The sequence below is a fragment of the Balaenoptera acutorostrata genome, chromosome 6, assembly GCF_949987535.1.
Source record: "Balaenoptera acutorostrata chromosome 6, mBalAcu1.1, whole genome shotgun sequence".
Classification (NCBI taxonomy): Eukaryota; Metazoa; Chordata; class Mammalia; order Artiodactyla; family Balaenopteridae; genus Balaenoptera; species Balaenoptera acutorostrata.
In genome coordinates this window covers 69,215,781-69,232,704 of record NC_080069.1, presented here as the reverse complement: position 1 = coordinate 69,232,704, position 16,924 = coordinate 69,215,781, and the positions used below count along the sequence as shown (strand labels likewise).

At 37.4% G+C, this 16,924-nt stretch overlaps 1 protein-coding gene across 5 annotated transcripts in view; it reads left to right on the top strand.

Annotated features, from left to right (window-relative positions):
• CD274 (CD274 molecule) overlaps window positions 1-15,893 on the top strand; it is a 33,778-nt gene extending 17,885 nt beyond the window's left edge. For 2 of the 5 annotated variants that reach the window (XM_057549381.1, XM_007182198.2), the window contains exons 3-7: window positions 666-1,007; window positions 7,033-7,317; window positions 9,363-9,470; window positions 10,923-10,982; window positions 12,040-15,893. In XM_057549381.1, coding sequence (XP_057405364.1) covers window positions 666-1,007; window positions 7,033-7,317; window positions 9,363-9,470; window positions 10,923-10,982; window positions 12,040-12,062 — 818 coding nt within the window. In that variant the 3' untranslated portion in view covers window positions 12,063-15,893. Of the gene's footprint in view, window positions 1-665; window positions 1,008-7,032; window positions 7,374-9,362; window positions 9,471-10,922; window positions 10,983-12,039 lie in introns of those variants that run through there. The other 3 variants (XM_057549384.1, XM_057549383.1, XM_057549382.1) reach the window with 2 other exon arrangements.
• Window positions 15,894-16,924: the final 1,031 nt, after the last annotated feature.

Sequence of the window (16,924 nt, the reverse complement as noted above, 5' to 3'; positions counted from 1 at the left end):
ATTATCCATTATCCATTTCCCAAGGGTAATTACTTAAAATATCTGAGGAAATGGCCTATGTGTATACTTTTATATGCTTGTTTTAAACAAGGGCAAGATCATTCTATCCACCTTGCTCTATGACCTGCTTTTCCCAGTGAGTATATTCTAAGGAAGAATTATAGTGTACATGCAGTGTCAGGGTAACACAGTACTGGCATCAGCCTGAGACCCTCCCTAAATCTCTGTACTCATCTACCTCTGGCCAGACAACTGATTAAGAGTTTTGGGCAGTATGTAGAGAGGAGTATTGGAATCTATGATTTAGACTATGTAAAAGGCAATGAGTGTCCAGTCAAAGGACATTCTGGGGATGTCCACATGAAACAAAGTATCCCTGGTTATAAGTACCCCATTACCATATAATATTTCTAGAGTAGTGTATGTTTATGAATTTTGGGACTACAACTCATTTAGCTAATTTTATGATTTTAATTCAGGAATGAGATATACATCCTAAAACATGTCTCAAGCTCACTGGATAAAATATGTATTTCAGGGAAGTAAGTCCTTAAATGTAATTATCACATAAGTGATCAGATAAAGCTTTTGTAAACACTGCACTCATTCTATAAATTTTTTGAGGAATTTTCCATCTTCTAAAGATTGGTCATCTTTCTTTTCAGCATTTACTATCACAGTTCCCAAGGACCTGTATGTGGTAGAGTATGGCAGCAATGTGACATTGGAATGCAAATTTCCAGTAGACAAACAATTAAACCTGTTGGCATTAGTTGTTTACTGGGAAATGGAGGATAAGAAAATTATTCAGTTTGTGAATGGGGAGGAAGACCTGAATGTTCAGCACAGTAGCTACAACCAGAGGGCCCTGCTGTTGAAGGACCAGCTCTCCTTGGGAAAGGCCGCACTTCAGATAACAGATGTGAAATTGCAGGATGCAGGGATTTACTGCTGCTTGATCAGCTATGGCGGTGCTGACTACAAGCGGATTACTTTGAAAGTCAATGGTAAGACCTATTATAGATAAAGAGACACAGCCTTTATTAAAACCATATCTCAGTGTTGAGAACTTTTCAATCTTGGAATTCCAGCCTCACTTTCCACAGCAGCAGTCTGTTCATTCATTCATTCACATACTCATCCAATGAGCATTGCTTGAGCACATCCTATTTGATAATCCCTGGAGATCCAGAGCCAAACGTGGCAGTCATATTTCACAACACGTTCAGTATTCCTAAAAATAAATTCCTAATCTTCACTTTTTTATTATTATAAAAGTTATATATATATATATATATATATATATATATATATATATATATATGTATATATTCTTGCAAATAATTTGGATACTGTGGAAGAGAATAAATGAACCACAAAATTGTCTCTCCTCCCTTCACCACTACATACAAGGATAATAGTCACTATTTGTGTGTCCCTCCAAGAATTTTTAAATTCAATACCTATTTCTTAATTTTATGAGGTCTGCCAGCATTTTTTCTTTGAACCTCTCTATGTCAAATCCAAATAAATATATTAAAGACAAACCCCATTGTAAGGTTCACATTCAAAAAGACTTGAAGTCAATCTATGAAGGCAAAAAATAGTCATGTCAAGTATTGAATAAACTATTCTTCCTCAGAGACAGTATAAACTATGCTCACTAGACATACATTCATCTTAAAAATCTGTACCATTTTTATCTTGGAGTGTTGAAGAGGAACTGTGTCAAATTCCTGGGTACTGACCTATAAATATGACATCAGGTCACCTGGGTTCAAAGTTTGGGGTTGCTTCTATCTCAGTAAAGGAAAACACCTTAGCAGACCACCTCGGCTTTCACTGTTAAGATTCATAAAATTGAGAGCTGAAAGGATCCCAGGCAAGAGCAGCTAATCCAAACACCCAAAGAACAGAAATCCCCCGAAAGGATCTTCTACTCACATACTTCCTACAGTGGTACCCCTGTCATTTGGACCTCCCTTCTATAGCCTATTGTAATTACTTTCTGATATTGAGCTGAAATCTGCCATCTCTAGTCATAGTTTTGAGATTATCTGCTTGCTTCTTTTGTTTACATGGTGACCTTTTAATATGTGACTAGAATTAAATCATCATCCCTTGGTGTTTCTATTCCTGACCTAAGTACCATCAATCTGAATGTCAGGAATATAAATAGAAAAAGTTTACATTTATCATAAAGGGGTAACTAATCATTATAAAGTCAAAATCAAAATTATATAGGAATTAGGAGAAATGCATCTGTTTTATGGTACATTGCTGGGTCTCTGATTCTGGCTCAATTAATGCCACTGTTGTCAAAATGTCACTTGTCTTGTGAGGTAGATTTAATTTAATTGTATCTTACCATATGCTTTTCCATAACAGATATTCATGAAAGCAAGCTGATGGGATCCCATGTTGGGATTTTTAACTTTTCTTCAGTCCATCAGCAAATATCAGGCATACTATGTTTCAAGGCATTAAAGAAATTATCAAGACTTAGCTCCGTGAACAGCCAGCATTGCTGGATCTAGGGTGGGGAGGAAGAGCATAAGCCTGGCAGTCGGTTAGAAGGAAGTATAGAGTATATGTCTCTGCTTCCAGAAGAAGAGTCTCTCATCAGTCTGTAGGGAGTATGCAGAGAGTGGAAAAACTGTCCCTGTAGTGAAGAAGGGTGTTCTTCCAGGTTATCTGGGCTCTGTAATGTCCCTTGTGGATTTGTGATTTCCTTTGCTGTGGTTTGACACAATGGGAAATCTTTTGGCACTGATGGTTTTTCCAAGGAGGGGTCCTTGATGGAGCAAAGCAGATGACCAACCAGATTTGAGAATGTGACTTGTTTGACCATTCCATTTTGTACTATAAATTACTAATTTGGCATCCTAGTCCCACTCCATTTAGCTGTCATTTGCACACAGTGGTCTTGGAAGTCAAGTTGAGCTGCACTGAAAGCAAGTCAGCTACCAAGCTTCAACTGCACTGAGGCAGTGCCACCAAAGAAGTGTGGTGGCCAGCTTGCATGAGCTTTACAACTCAGGGAAGTAGAACTCCTGAGTCACCTCCATATGCAAACGATTTCACAGTAACGCTGTCGGGCTTCGCTTCCCATCACTGCAAACATGTGGTAACACAGCTTCCCCACAGGGAGTTTACTCACCATGGGATTTTAAAGGTGAAGCATTTCAAAACTGAAATTTGAAAGAGTTTAGTTTTAGATTAACTCAATTATTATCACTTTGGTGTTATTGCACCTTTCATGTTTGTTTAAATACCAGACTCTCGGGCATCTGACTTTCAGTTGAAAATGTTCTTTTTCCTTAAACACTGAATCTAATAGCAGGGAAAATGAAGTGCCCATTTCTACTTTCAAGAACTTAAATGGGATGAGGCACTGAAAGAACAAAGTATGTATAGTTATCCTGATAAAGCCAATTTGTTCATATGGACCAAGGATTAACTGCTATCATTCTTCACCAATCCCATCTCTCCTCCAAATTCACCAACCAGCCCTGTTTAAGTTTTCCCTGTAGCATTAAATCCCCATCTAATATATCATGTAACATATCATATAAATGTGCCTACATATTTTGTTTATTATCTCTCTCCTTCTTCTAGAATATATAGTCCACAAAGGCAGAGATTTCATCTCTTTTATTTATTACTGTATCCCTAGGACTTGGCATATAAGAGTAGTAGTGTGATAAGAACCCACAAAAGAATATATGTTGAATGAATGAATGAATGGCATATTTCCTCAAATAGGATAAGCCTAAAAAATTTGAAACATGAACTGGTTTGGAAACATGAAAATTTATTTCCAAGACTGTTCATTAGGAACTGTCAGTACTTTCTAAAGAATACCACATGAGTGCACTTTGGTAGTAGTAAGAAAAGGAAGAGCAGCTCTAGCAGTAAAAGCAGTAGTAATTAAGCCTTATATAGTACTTATGTGCCAGGCCCTATCCTAAGCACTTTGCCTATATTATCTCATTTAATCCTCAAACAACTCTATGGAGTAGGAGCTTTATCATGTCTAAGATGCATGTTTTTCACATTTTACTATCTCTGAAATCCGAGTGTGTCTTTCAGTAGGTGACATCTTAAGAGTCAGTGATATGTGGTGTTATTCTTCTCATTTCATGGATGAGCAAACTGAGGTCCAAAGAAATTAAGTAATTTGCCAAGTTCATTAAACTATTAAGTGATGAAGCCAGGTTCTAAACTCAAGCAATCTGGCTCTGAAGTCTGTGCCCTTAACAACCAGGTTTATTTCCTGTATTTGTACCTCCAAAGTGTGTATTGAGTTGTATATTGACTTCAAAACTACTGTTAGCTTTTCGTGGTCTGAATGTAATAGTTGCATTAGTACATGTGTACTCTAGATCTAGTAAACCAGGAGTCTGCAAATGTTTTCGATTACCTACCCCATCAGTAAAGCATGTTAAACTAATATATATATGTGTGTGTTTATAAAGAATATACTTGTGCTAATATATGTTATATCATCAGAAACTGACATTTTTTAAAGGCAAAAGAAATTGAATACCACCAGTTTCATATGGTTCAACCTAATACATTGCACATTCTATAAATGTACAAAAATAGAAATTTTAAAAAGATGAAATGAAAATTTAATAAACAATATTTTCAATGTCTTACTAATTATGATGCTTCACTATAATTAGCTAATATTTCAAGGCATAATATATCTTAGGTGAAATTTATCATTAACAAAAATGGATGGTGTTGACAATCTTGAGGTTTTTTAACCAATGCCTTGTCTGATCCAGTTAGGTACTTGTCGTTTTACTTCATAAAGTCATGGTAAGAAGTATCACTCCTGCCATTTCCTTTTGGTTTTTGCTTGAATTATTGGTAATATCTTCAATCCTCAGTTTCTTTGTGGGAAACCTTTTAATTAGTTGTTCATTTTGTAAGCAGGTTAGTTTAGTTAAAATTAGATGAGAGGGACTTCCCTAGTGTTCCAGTGGCTAAGACTCCGCACTCCCAACACAGGGGGCCCAGGTTCGATCCCTGGTCAGGGGACTAGATCCCGCATGCCGCAACTAAGACCCGACACAGCTAAATAAATAAATATTTAAAAAAAAAATTAGATGAGAGAACCTGAATATCTATAACAATCCCAAACAAGTCACTGTCCTCCCTTAGGTGTTATAAAGCTCCCCTATTCCTTTAAGACAAAGTGAGGCCCAGTGTCAATCAGTAAATCTTATTAAGCTTAGATTATTTCTTAATTGTTATGATAAAAATACATATAAGTGGAGGTTCTAATATTTTCTTCTTAAACCCAAATACATGTTCTCCACTTGAGAGACTAATAAAATGGGTATTTAATCAGTGAGTAGAATGAATCCGCTAATTTGTTGGGCCCTTAAAGGTACAGTACATTTATACATATGCCCAGGCATGAAACAACATTCTCCTTTATTCTTATTCCATTAAAAATAATAATCAAAGGGTAAAAAAGCAAACATTTTACCCTTAAAGTTTACTATTAACTCTGATTTTAGGCTTGGAATTTTAATTGTCCAAAGATCAAGCAGTATGCTATATGAATTAGAACCTGTTATGGTAATATTATTTCATGAGGTATAATCAGTGGGTTCCTTTTTAAAAGAATGTTTAAATATAATAGATAAAGGTTGAGGATTCAAGTACTCATGAGAACCATTATTTATATGTTTTGAAATTGTAATTGTTGATTTCCAATGTTTTCATTGAACATAATATCATTATTTCAGTTTTGTTTGATCTTGGCTGTATTGTATTAAATCTCTGTGAATATATCATATCACAAAGCCATTGTTGCGTCTTTAGTAAAGGAATGGAGAATTAAGGCTCTAGGTGGACCATCAGTGGTTACACTAAAATATTAGAAGTAAAATAAAAATTATGCCAACAGAATAATAACATGTTAACATACTTATCATAAATAAACATGAAAAAGATCTTAGGCATTGTAATTGCACTAAATAATCTACTAGAATATTTAGTACATCGGGTATCTTAATCCTAAAAGGGTCCCAAACTTATGATCTAAAATTTAATCAAAGTTTCTTCCTTGAGTATAATTAAATGATTTATTAAAATAACCAGCATAAAAAGTTTAAAAAATAAGTATCATAATATGGTATTCTAGATGAGATCCTAGAACAGAAAAAGGACATTAGGGAAAACTAGTGAAATGGAACAAAGTATAAAGTTTAGTTAATAGTACTGTACTAATGTTGGTTCCTTAGTTAGGATGAAAGTACCATGGTAATGTAAGATGGTAACAATAGGGGAAACTGGGAGAGAGGTATGTGGGCACTCTGTACTATCTTTGCAACTTTTCGGTAAATCTGAAACTATTGTAAAATTTTTTAAAATGCGTTTAAACTTTAAAAATTATCATGCAGGAACATGAATCAACTTTTACAATGACGTGATACTATTTTCATACCTAATTTCTGATCATTTACCTAAAATTGGAAAAGTGAATGGCCCATCAAAATGAGATTTTCTGTTTATTAAATAAAGTCTAAGAAAACAGTACTGAACAGCTAGAGATGTTCATGTTTATAAAGACAGCTTTACATCAACAAAGAGATAATAAATTTAAGTATTTGGCCCTTTGTAAAAACTGTAAAACTTTACTGCGAAACATACAAAGACTTGAGTAAATGGACAAACATATTTTGTATTTAGATAGAAAGACTACTGGTTTAAAGATGACAATTCTCTTTTAATTAATCTATACATTTATCAATACTTTGAGCGTAATAAAAATAGCAATATGTTTTTTATAACAAGGTAGTTGTTCCTTTAAGCCCAAACTTGGCCCAAGTATGAGTGGAAGAGTTGAGGCAGAACTACCAGGCATTTCCCCACTGCTGAGACATCTGAACATTAAGCTTATTTCTCTGAGAACAGCCTGGATTGGTATTCTTTCTAAGGTAGACAAGACCAAGCCACATGTCTAGTTCTGTGCTAAGTGAAAGCCATGCCTTCTTTTTGCTCATGACCTAGCTCCATACCGCAAAATCAACCAAACAATTTCTGTGGATCCAGTCACCTCTGAACATGAACTAACGTGTCAGGCTGAGGGTTACCCTGAGGCTGAAGTCATCTGGACAAGCAGTGACCACCGAGTCCTGAGTGGTAAAACCACCATCACCAGTTCCAGGAGAGAGGAGAAGCTTTTCAATGTGACCAGCACACTAAGAATCAACACAACAGCTAACGAGATTTTCTACTGCATTTTTCGGAGATTAGGTCATGAGGAAAACAGTACAGCTGAGTTGGTCATCCCAGGTAATATTATCAATGTCTCAATTAAAATGTGCCTAGTACTGTCCCTTGGTACCTAGCCTGATGCCTGCTCATTGTAAGCTTTCATTGTTTGTTGAATGAATGAATAACACTGTATTTACAAAATGCATCCTACTTCCTCACCTCCATTCATCCAAGTCATATTGCTACTTAATAAACATTCAGCAAATATTTATTGAATATGCGGTACGTGCCAGGCACTGGGGACTCAGTTAACACTCTCCAGGAAGTAGATAATAAAACAGGCAATCTCATTTTATGTAGGACATGCTCTTGTGGCTGGGGGATCTAGGGGAGCACCTGAGAGGAAGACTCAACTCAGGCCAAGTTTCAGGAATCCAAATCTGAGCACATCAGAGCTATTTCCTTCTTTCCAGGGTTTCTGTGGCAGGAAGCAAATGGAATGTACTTTCCTATCTTATTCCAAACAGGAGAGATCCTTCCTCCCCATCTGCCTCCTCCAAGGTAGTCTGCTTAGTGCGTAAGATATAAGGCTGTGTGTCCCTGGGCAAGCAACTCGACTTCTTCTGTGTGTTTCACTTTTCTTATATAGTTATAACCTATTGGGCAACACCATCATAGGAATACATGAGCTACGGTGTATGAAAATAATTTGAGACTCTTGTTTGCGCAGAATCAACGATTTTTTTTTATCTCACTCTCCTATAGAAGTGGGTAAGGCAGGATACAGTCTGGTGAGAGGCTCAGACCTTTAGAGAAAGTGAGCCTTGAGAGCATGATGTTAATATTGGCTTGGCCAAAAAGTTCGTTCGGTTAGTGAATACGTTCAATGAAGTTCTTCGGGAAAATGAAAAATGTGTCTTTTATTTTTACTTAAAAGCGAGTGAACTTTTTGGCCAACCCAATATAAACCCAGAGGTTTATATTGTCTGCTTCTCAGAGGCACTTCTCACCACTCTCTCCCCCATTAGATGTTGACAGTAAAGCTTAGGTACTTCAGAGAAAACAAATAAAAAATTGAATAGAAAAGGCAAACAATAGGAAAAGACAATCCAGGGTGGTCCTATGAACAAAAAGAACAAAAGAAGTTTAGAAAATTGAAGAGATGCTCTTACTGGGGTGTGAATCACTTTGGTAGGCGCTGCATTAGTATAATAGGTTCCTGCCATTTAAAAGCTATTTTATGATAACTTACTTGTGGGAAGACCTAGGGTTAACTCACCTAACTGCTCAGAATCTGTTTCCTCATCTGTAACCTGGGGATTTAAAAAAAAAAAATGGCACACCTAATTCATAAAGTTATTAACAGGCTTTGTAAACTGCAAGCTACTAGAGAAAAGCTGACTACGGTTGCAGCTTTAAAGCTTGAACTAGGTAGTCATGGATCATGGCTAATGGTGGGAGGTGAGAGTTAGCAGTCTCTGAGCATCATGTGCCGTAAGACCCCTTTTCTTCCTGCATGGGGCTGGAGACAGGTTGGTGAGAGGTGCCAATGATTAGATGTCCCAAGATGTTCAAACTGTGGAGAAAGAAAAGATAGCAAACAATGGTCCCAATCATGGCCACAGATATGGGGAAGCAGGAGCTCTTTGGCAATGCCAGTTGGCCTTCATGTTCCATCTTTGCCATGTGCAGTAGGCTGCTACCTTTTATATTAAGGAATGCAGGAAGTGAAATAATCAAGGCTACCATATAATATTGAGTTGCCACTCCCTGTGAAAAGCACTTTATAAACATTAGCCTCACAAAAATTGCATTATCATTTCCATTTTTTAGGCTGGTTAAAGGACTTACTGGAGATCTCAAAACTAGTGAGTGGCAGCAGAACTTAACCCCAGGTTCATCTGTCCAAAGCCTGGGCTGCTTCCACTTTTCCATGCTGTTCCCATTTTCATATCTGAGGTATCTCACCATTCCAGCCACTCACTGGGAAGGAACTTATGGTATTTAAGAAAATTAACCTAATACTAACCTAAATTAAGCATCAAAGATGATTTTTCTCTTGACCCCTTCCAAAGAAGATTTTATCTTTAGTCAGTTTCTTTTAATTTTGTTTTGTTTTTCAGAACCATATCCAGATCCAGCAAAAAAGAGGACTCACTTGGTGATTCTGGGAGCTCTCCTGTTGTTCCTTAGTGTAACCCTGACAATCATCTTCTGTCTAAAAAGAGATGGTATTTCCTTTATTGTAATAGTCTCCATTGGGGTTGAGGAGAAGTGTATGAGAGTGCTACTGTTGTCACAATGGCATTTAGTGGGCAGAGCCAGGGATGCTAAATCTCCTGTAATCTGCAGAATAGTCCCATGTAACAGGGAGCTTTTCTACCCAAAATGCTAGGGGTGCCCCCAGCAGGAAACAGTGATTTATCAAATGGTTTCCTATTAGCGTGCCCTTCCAGGGCCAACTTTCAGTTATGCAAAGTAGGTTTTTAGTTACTGTTCTGCAGCATCACTTTCATTGAAGGGCGGCAGTGAACACTTGTAGTAACATTTCCAAGGGGGTGAGAATTGGATCATGGCTGCAAGCAAACCTGACTTGCCTCTGCAAGGTAGCACAAAGACACTCCACTGTTTGATAGCAATTATAGTGAAGCTGTGCAAGATTGCTGGGTGAAGATCATGAGAGAAAGGTTGTGTATGGAGGTTGAAGAAGACCAAGTGTTAAACAATTTCTTTCTGTCATGCAAATAACCACAGACTTACAGAAGAGAAAAAGCTAAATGCCTGTTTGTTTCAGTTGAATTTGTCAAGCATTAGTTGCACTGTTATATTGAGCTGGTTTCTGGGACCTTTAAATAATAAAGATAGTTCTTTATGGAGAGCAGTGGTACTTTTACCATAGAGTAGTTTGCAAGATTTCTGGCTGAGGGTGTTATATAGATTTCAAAATAATTTTAATGTGTGTATTTCTCTATTTACCCAAGGGGGCAATTAAAATTCAGGAAAATGTGGCTATTCAAATAATTTCCTTTCATTTTAAGATGATTCAGAGCGAACATTTCCCCAGTACTTTGAGAAGTACACCAAAGGATCTGATGATGATCTGTGTATAGAGTTATCTGTTGACAAATAGGGAAGTGGAAAATGGAAGGGAATTCCAATAGTCGTTGAGAAATTCCCTACAACCCCTTAAGAGGTGGGTGGATCTGGGAAAGTGGTGTAATTGAGGGAGTGGAGGTCAGCTTCTTCTAATGAACAAGTACTTAACAGAACTGAGACAGCCGGAATATAAGGATCCAGTTTCAGTGATAGGAAGACCTGAGATGGCTTTGATTTGTCCAAGGAAGTGGCTGTGGCCAACTTGCATTTCCATGTGAAAAATAATTAGTTGGCATTAGAAAGGGCTAGAAAACCAACGTATAATAAAGTGTCTCAGAATATGGTACATCTCTGGGGGAAGAATGGAAAATATAAGTATATACTCCTGAAGAAAATTTAGGAACAAAAGCATGTGTCCTAAACTGTTGAATTAACCTCAGGGGTTGGGACTCCTGGAATACGGAAGTCTACTAGATTTCCTAAGGGATTAAAAATGTTTCATAGGAACCTGGGATTTAAACTTGAGTCACTGTGTGGGATGTAGAGTTGTGTTATATGGAAATAAAAATAACTTTTTTTTTTTCAAGTGAGAATGATGGATGTGGAAAAATGTGGCACCCGAGATATGAACTCAAAGCAGCAAAATGGTAAGAATATTAGCAGGGATCGGAAGTTGAAGGAAAAGTAAACAAAAAGTTAAAGAACAAGGAGAAGGCTATCAGCCGTAATCTCCCCTCATTTTACAGAATGCTGACTGTTGGAACTGCCGGCTCCTCTTTGCCTCACAACTCTGATATAAGAACTATTCCCACAGTCTGAGATTTAGGGATGGCAAAGGAGAGTAGAGGGATGGCTCTTTGCGGAGGTGGGGGAAGGAGGCAGCTTCTCTCTGTTAGGTTTCTATTGCTCCGCATCCTAACATCTCCCTGCAATAGGGGACCAAAGTGATTTATGTGGATGGGTGATAGATAGATAGATAGATAGATAAAACGTGTATCAGGCGCTGTGTGTACTGCTTCACGTGCAGTACTTCAATCTCCTCCCTCCACAAAATCAAAGAGGGTTTGTTTATTTATTATCCTAGGATAATACTAGGATTATTCCCATTTTATAGTAGAGAAAACAGAGGGTCAAGAAGATAATATAAATTGCCCAAGAACACAAATCTGGCAAAAATCAGGCGTTGGGGCCCACTAGCCTGACTATAGAACCTTACCCTTAACCTGTTCACTTAAATCCATTCCACAACAAATGTCTACATTTGTAGAAGTCCGCAAAGACCTCACCCAGATGATTGAACTAAGAGGAAAGTTATGTTAAGGTTTCTAATTCTTTTTAATGTAATTAGAAACCACAGTTCACAATGAGCCCAAGTTTAAAGTAGTCTAATTACCTTGGACAAGCTCAGGCTTGTTTTGTTATGTAGTCCATAGCACTCATTTGTGTTGTAAAGCTAATTAATGAGTGTTGTTTGGAGCATCCTAGGGTGACAAACCATCCCAGTTTGCCCAGGACTAAGGGTTTTCTCAGAACATGGGTCTTTCAGTTTCACAACCAGGACAGTTCCTGGCAAACCAGGATGGTTGGTTACACTTTATCATGTAAAGGGAATTGGACATAAATATAATATGCTTGTTTCTCTTATTGCAAGTTTATTATATCATCTAGCAAATATAACTTATGTTTCTCATTTTCACTCTCCAGATACACAATTTGAGGAGACGTAATCCGACGTTGAAACTTCTGATCTTAAAGCAGGGATTCTCAGCCTGTGGTTTGAGTTCGTCAGGGTTAGGCATGGCCAGAGGCATGCAATGGGCCAGTGGACTGCAGATGATGTAGAACTTAAAAGGCTCAAGCTCTGAAAATGGAAGCTGGGAAAGAAGAGGAGAACAAAGGAAGAAGGAGTAAAAAAGGTAACCTTAGCCTGGAAGGGAACCTTGATACTTCAAAATAACTGGGAGACTCATCAATGCATATGAAAAGGAGAAAGGACACTTCTGAATGATAAATCTCCATGCAAATTATCCATCACTCATCCTAGGAAAACAGGTTGAGATTCCCTGATTTAATGGTCAGTTCCTGCAGAAGTGCCCTTTGCCTTCACTCAGTGTTGATTTGTCTTCTGGGTAATTGAGAGTCTCTGTGTTGCAACAGTACTTAAGTATGAGTTATTTTAATTTATTTTGAGTCTGTGGGGTCTTGTCATGTAAGTGTGGTTGTGAGTGATTTCTTTTGAAGATATGCTGTATTAGAAGTTAAGATTATGTCACCAGACCAAACTTACTGCTTGATGACTTGTGTGTGTCCAGCAAAATATAGTATTTGTAAGTTGCTTGATATCCTCTATAACTATCAGTACATAGGAACCATAGAGAACAAACCATTGGTTTGTATAGGATATTACCTTATTTAACCCATTGATACTTTGACTGACTTGGATAATCTTATTCTCAGACCTCAAAGTAAGATACATTACCAAAATATCTGTTACGTTTAAGTATCAGCTTTACAACTATGTGTACACATAATCTCATTTCATCCCTGTAGCAGCTGTGTTGTAGCAAGCACTATTATTCTACCCATTTCACAGCTGAGGGAGCAGAGATAAAATAACTTGCCCAAGACAATAAACAGCAGACCTCAGATTTCCAAGACTGTCACCCACTGTCCTTTTATTTATTTATTTATTTTAACTGAGGTATAGTTGATTTACAATGTTGTGCCGATCTCTGCTGTACAGCAAAAGTAACTCAGTTATACACATATACACATTCTTTTTAACATTTTTTTTAATTAAAAAAATTTTTTTTACCCGCTGTCCTTTTAGAATACAATTTACAGCTCTGTTTTACTTTAAGAAATTCTTTCATTCAGTGAACATTTAGGAAGCACCCTACCATGTCAGTCACTGTGCCAGGCTGAGTATACAGATGTGAGCAAGATAAAGCACTTCCCCTCGAGGAGCTCATGGTATGATGCGGACAGCAGTAAGAAAACGTATTGCTACAATGTGGTGCATTATCATAGTATAAGGTGTTCGAGGAGAATGCTTGTATGAGGAGGAAAGTCTAGAAATGCTGCCAAAGGAGGGGACGCTCTGGGTAGCCAGCCAGTGTGTTCCTGGACAGTTGAAAATACTTAAACATTGTAATAATCAAAGCAATTTTAGTTTATGAGATGTCAGATTTTTTAAAACTGTGGAAAACAGCTCTTGAATTCCTTTTCTATCACTATATTTACCCGTGATTTGTTTGCCTTTGCCATGCAATTTGATGTTTATTTATATAGTGCCTAGTATTGTCTAGCAGTTTTCTTTTTTTAATTTTTTTAATTTTTTAATTTTTCTATTTTTTTATTTTTTTAAAATTTATTTATGGCTGTGTTGGGTCTTCGTTTCTGTGCGAGGGCTTTCTCCAGTTGCGGCAAGCGGGGACCACTCTTCATCGCGGCGTGCAGGCCTCTAACTATCGCGGCCTCTCTTGTTGCGGAGCACAGGCTCCAGACGCGCAGGCTCAGTAATTGTGGCTCACGGGCCCAGTTGCCCCGTGGCATGTGGGATATTCCCAGACCAGGGCTCAAACCCGTGTCCCCTGCATTGGCAGGCAGACTCTCAACCACTGCGCCACCAGGGAAGCCCAGTTTTCTTTTGTATTTAAATGCAATTGAATTTTGAATTCATACTTTTTCATGATTCAAAATTCAAAGAGTCCAATAGGAGACATTAAAAAGTCTCCATTCCATCCTCCTACTCATCTAGTTTCCCTTTCCAGAAGCAACAACACTTGTCTTTTGTTTATTTGTCTTCTAAAGATATTCTATGAACATATGTGGAAATGTTTGTAAAATGTGTATATATTTTTAGTTTTTGCTCTTTTTCACATAAGTGGTAATGCATTATGCGTCTGCTGTGCCCTTTGCTATTTTTATTTAATATACTATTTCTTATGTAGTAGACAGAACAAATTTGAAGTTCCCAGAGGCTGGGCACTATGACTTGTTTGTTCTAGGTCATCTTTTCCATAGTCTCTTATTATCTTTCATATGATGTGGTACATACTAAAGAGTTACTACATCTACATTTAGACAACTAGCATTTGTCGAGTACTTGCTCTATGACTGTGTTTGGATTTGGTTTATTTTGTGTTTCTCAAAGAGAGAATGTGTTTCTCAAAATGGGTTTTCCAGGGTACATGGGGTCAACCTGGCCCTAAAGGACGACTTTATTGCTAAGTCTGTATGACAGAATCATGTCTGGAACTTGTATTTTTTCTGTTTTCTCTTGAGTATAAACTTGAATTCGATGTTACACTTGCAAAATTACATGTTCTTTTAGGAAATTCCAGTCAAGTACCTTGACCCTAGACCTTCATCTGTGCCAGAAAAGGCCTGTGATGCCTGTGAGCTGTGCCTGAACCCTTGAGTCCCACCAGTTCTCACCACTACACAGGCCTCCTAAGACATTGCTTTCCAAAAGTTCAGATGCCCTCTCAGGAGGTCCCAGAGTATTTCTTCCCTCTTGGCCATTTACCTGGATCACTGACAAGGAAGACCTTCTTTGCTTTGCCACATGTCAAGGCTGAAGAAACAGAATCTCCAATAGAACTTTTCCTGTTATCTTTTTGTACATGTTCATTTGCACAATATCCCTTGTTTGAGTGACAGTATCCTTTGTTTGTGTGAAGTACAAGTGAGGATTCTGGTTCAGCAAGACGTAAAGTCTATTTACTCCATTCCTAAATCTTAATGCCTTCTTGTGGTGTGGGATTTGTAAGGCACTTTATCCCTTTGTCTTGTGTTTCATTGTAAATGATATAGGCAGAGATGATATCTAGTTCTGCAGTGGATTGTCACTGTTTACACCTGCATTAATTTAATAAAATATTCTTATTTATTTTGTTCTTCAGTGCACCCACATATCTATTTTCTTGTTTTCTACATGTTTTATAAGACCATTCCCAGTTCAACATCCCAATGGAGACAGTTACTTGGAATATCTTCAGCTACCTTCCTAGTTCTTTTTTTCATAGCTTCTATGTTTACACAGCATACTCTTGCATCCTGTGTGATGAAAAAATACCAAAAGAATTTTTTAAAGAATGCATTGAAAATTTTCATCCTCTCTCACTTGATAGCTTCCTTTAGGACAATACCAAGAAAAGAGTCAAAATTGTGTTGTCCAAATTGAAGATCTGAGGGAAGGGAGATGGGAGAGAAGTGGTCTTCAAGAGAACTATAGGGAAATGAAGGGGCTTTCCTTTATGAGAGTACGCTTCTCAGATCAGTAGACATGGATATGCAAGCCCATGCATATGAAGCTGGATGTATTTCAATCATCAGGTTCTGAAAAGGAAGTGAGAAACCTAGATTGAAGTCAAGTTGAGGATTAAGGCCTGGTTCAGGGTGGGACAGTAAGAAGATTTAATGTCAACTAATTTAATTACTTAGTCATCAGGCTTACTTTAAAGAGACTTTTGATCATTTCTCTAAATCAGACACTCTCAAAAGATAATGATGACTATTTCTAAGACTATATGTCGGATTCTAGATGGTTCTAAAGAAAGAGTATCAGTATCTTTGTAGAAATGATGATGGTATAATCTTTATGCCACTGCTGGGCAATGAAAGCAATAAAAATGCATGGTTGGCATCGGTATATTTCACCTTTCTGATCAATCTTCCTGGCTGGCTTTGGTGGTCATGGTTCTGGATGGAATTTTGTGACACTGGAAGGGTCCATATTGTAGGAAAGTTAGCTTGAAAATGTACCATAAACTGTCATTAAGCTTTTACTCCAATCCCTTTTACAAGCATGTGACTATCTGCCATAAGTGGACCAAATATATTTTTATCTAAATATTTTAGAAAATATATAGATTATTACTATTTTAAAACTTAGAATTCAAAATTAGCTTTTTCACTGTAGCTATCCCTGACCAAATTTGTGAAGGTAGATAAATGCCGTTTTTATAATTTTTTCCTACTCCAGGCCCACAAAGTTTCAAGGGAATTAATACTACAAATCAAATTACCTCTATATAATTTAAATATTTCCAGAATTATTTATATTTTAAAAGAGGTTAAAGTTCGACCAAACTGAAGCAATTGTTAGTGGTGGGGTTTTATCATTAATAATTATAATAATTACCATTTATTGAGCATGTACTCTATGTCAGGCACTGGGATTACACATACATTATCTCATTTAATGTCATGGGCTGGTGATTAAGTGTACCAAAAAAGTGCACCATGTTTACCTGGAGAGCTACCAAATCCGGAAAGTTAACGAAAACCGGAGCATTAAAAAGGCAAAAATAAGTAATTGCATAATTACAGTGATATTATGGGAAGCTTTTATTTATTTATTTATTTGGTTGCACCAGGTCTTAGTTGCGGCAGGCGGGCTCTTCAGTTGCAGCTTGCAGGCTCCTTAGTTGTGGCACATGGATCTCCTTAGTTGCGGCTCCAGAGGTCCTTAGTTGTGGCATGCGAACTCTTAGTTGTGGCATGCATGTGGGATCTAGTTTCCTGACCAGGGATTGAACCCGGGCCCCCTGCACTGGGAGCGTGAAGTCTTATCCACTGTGCC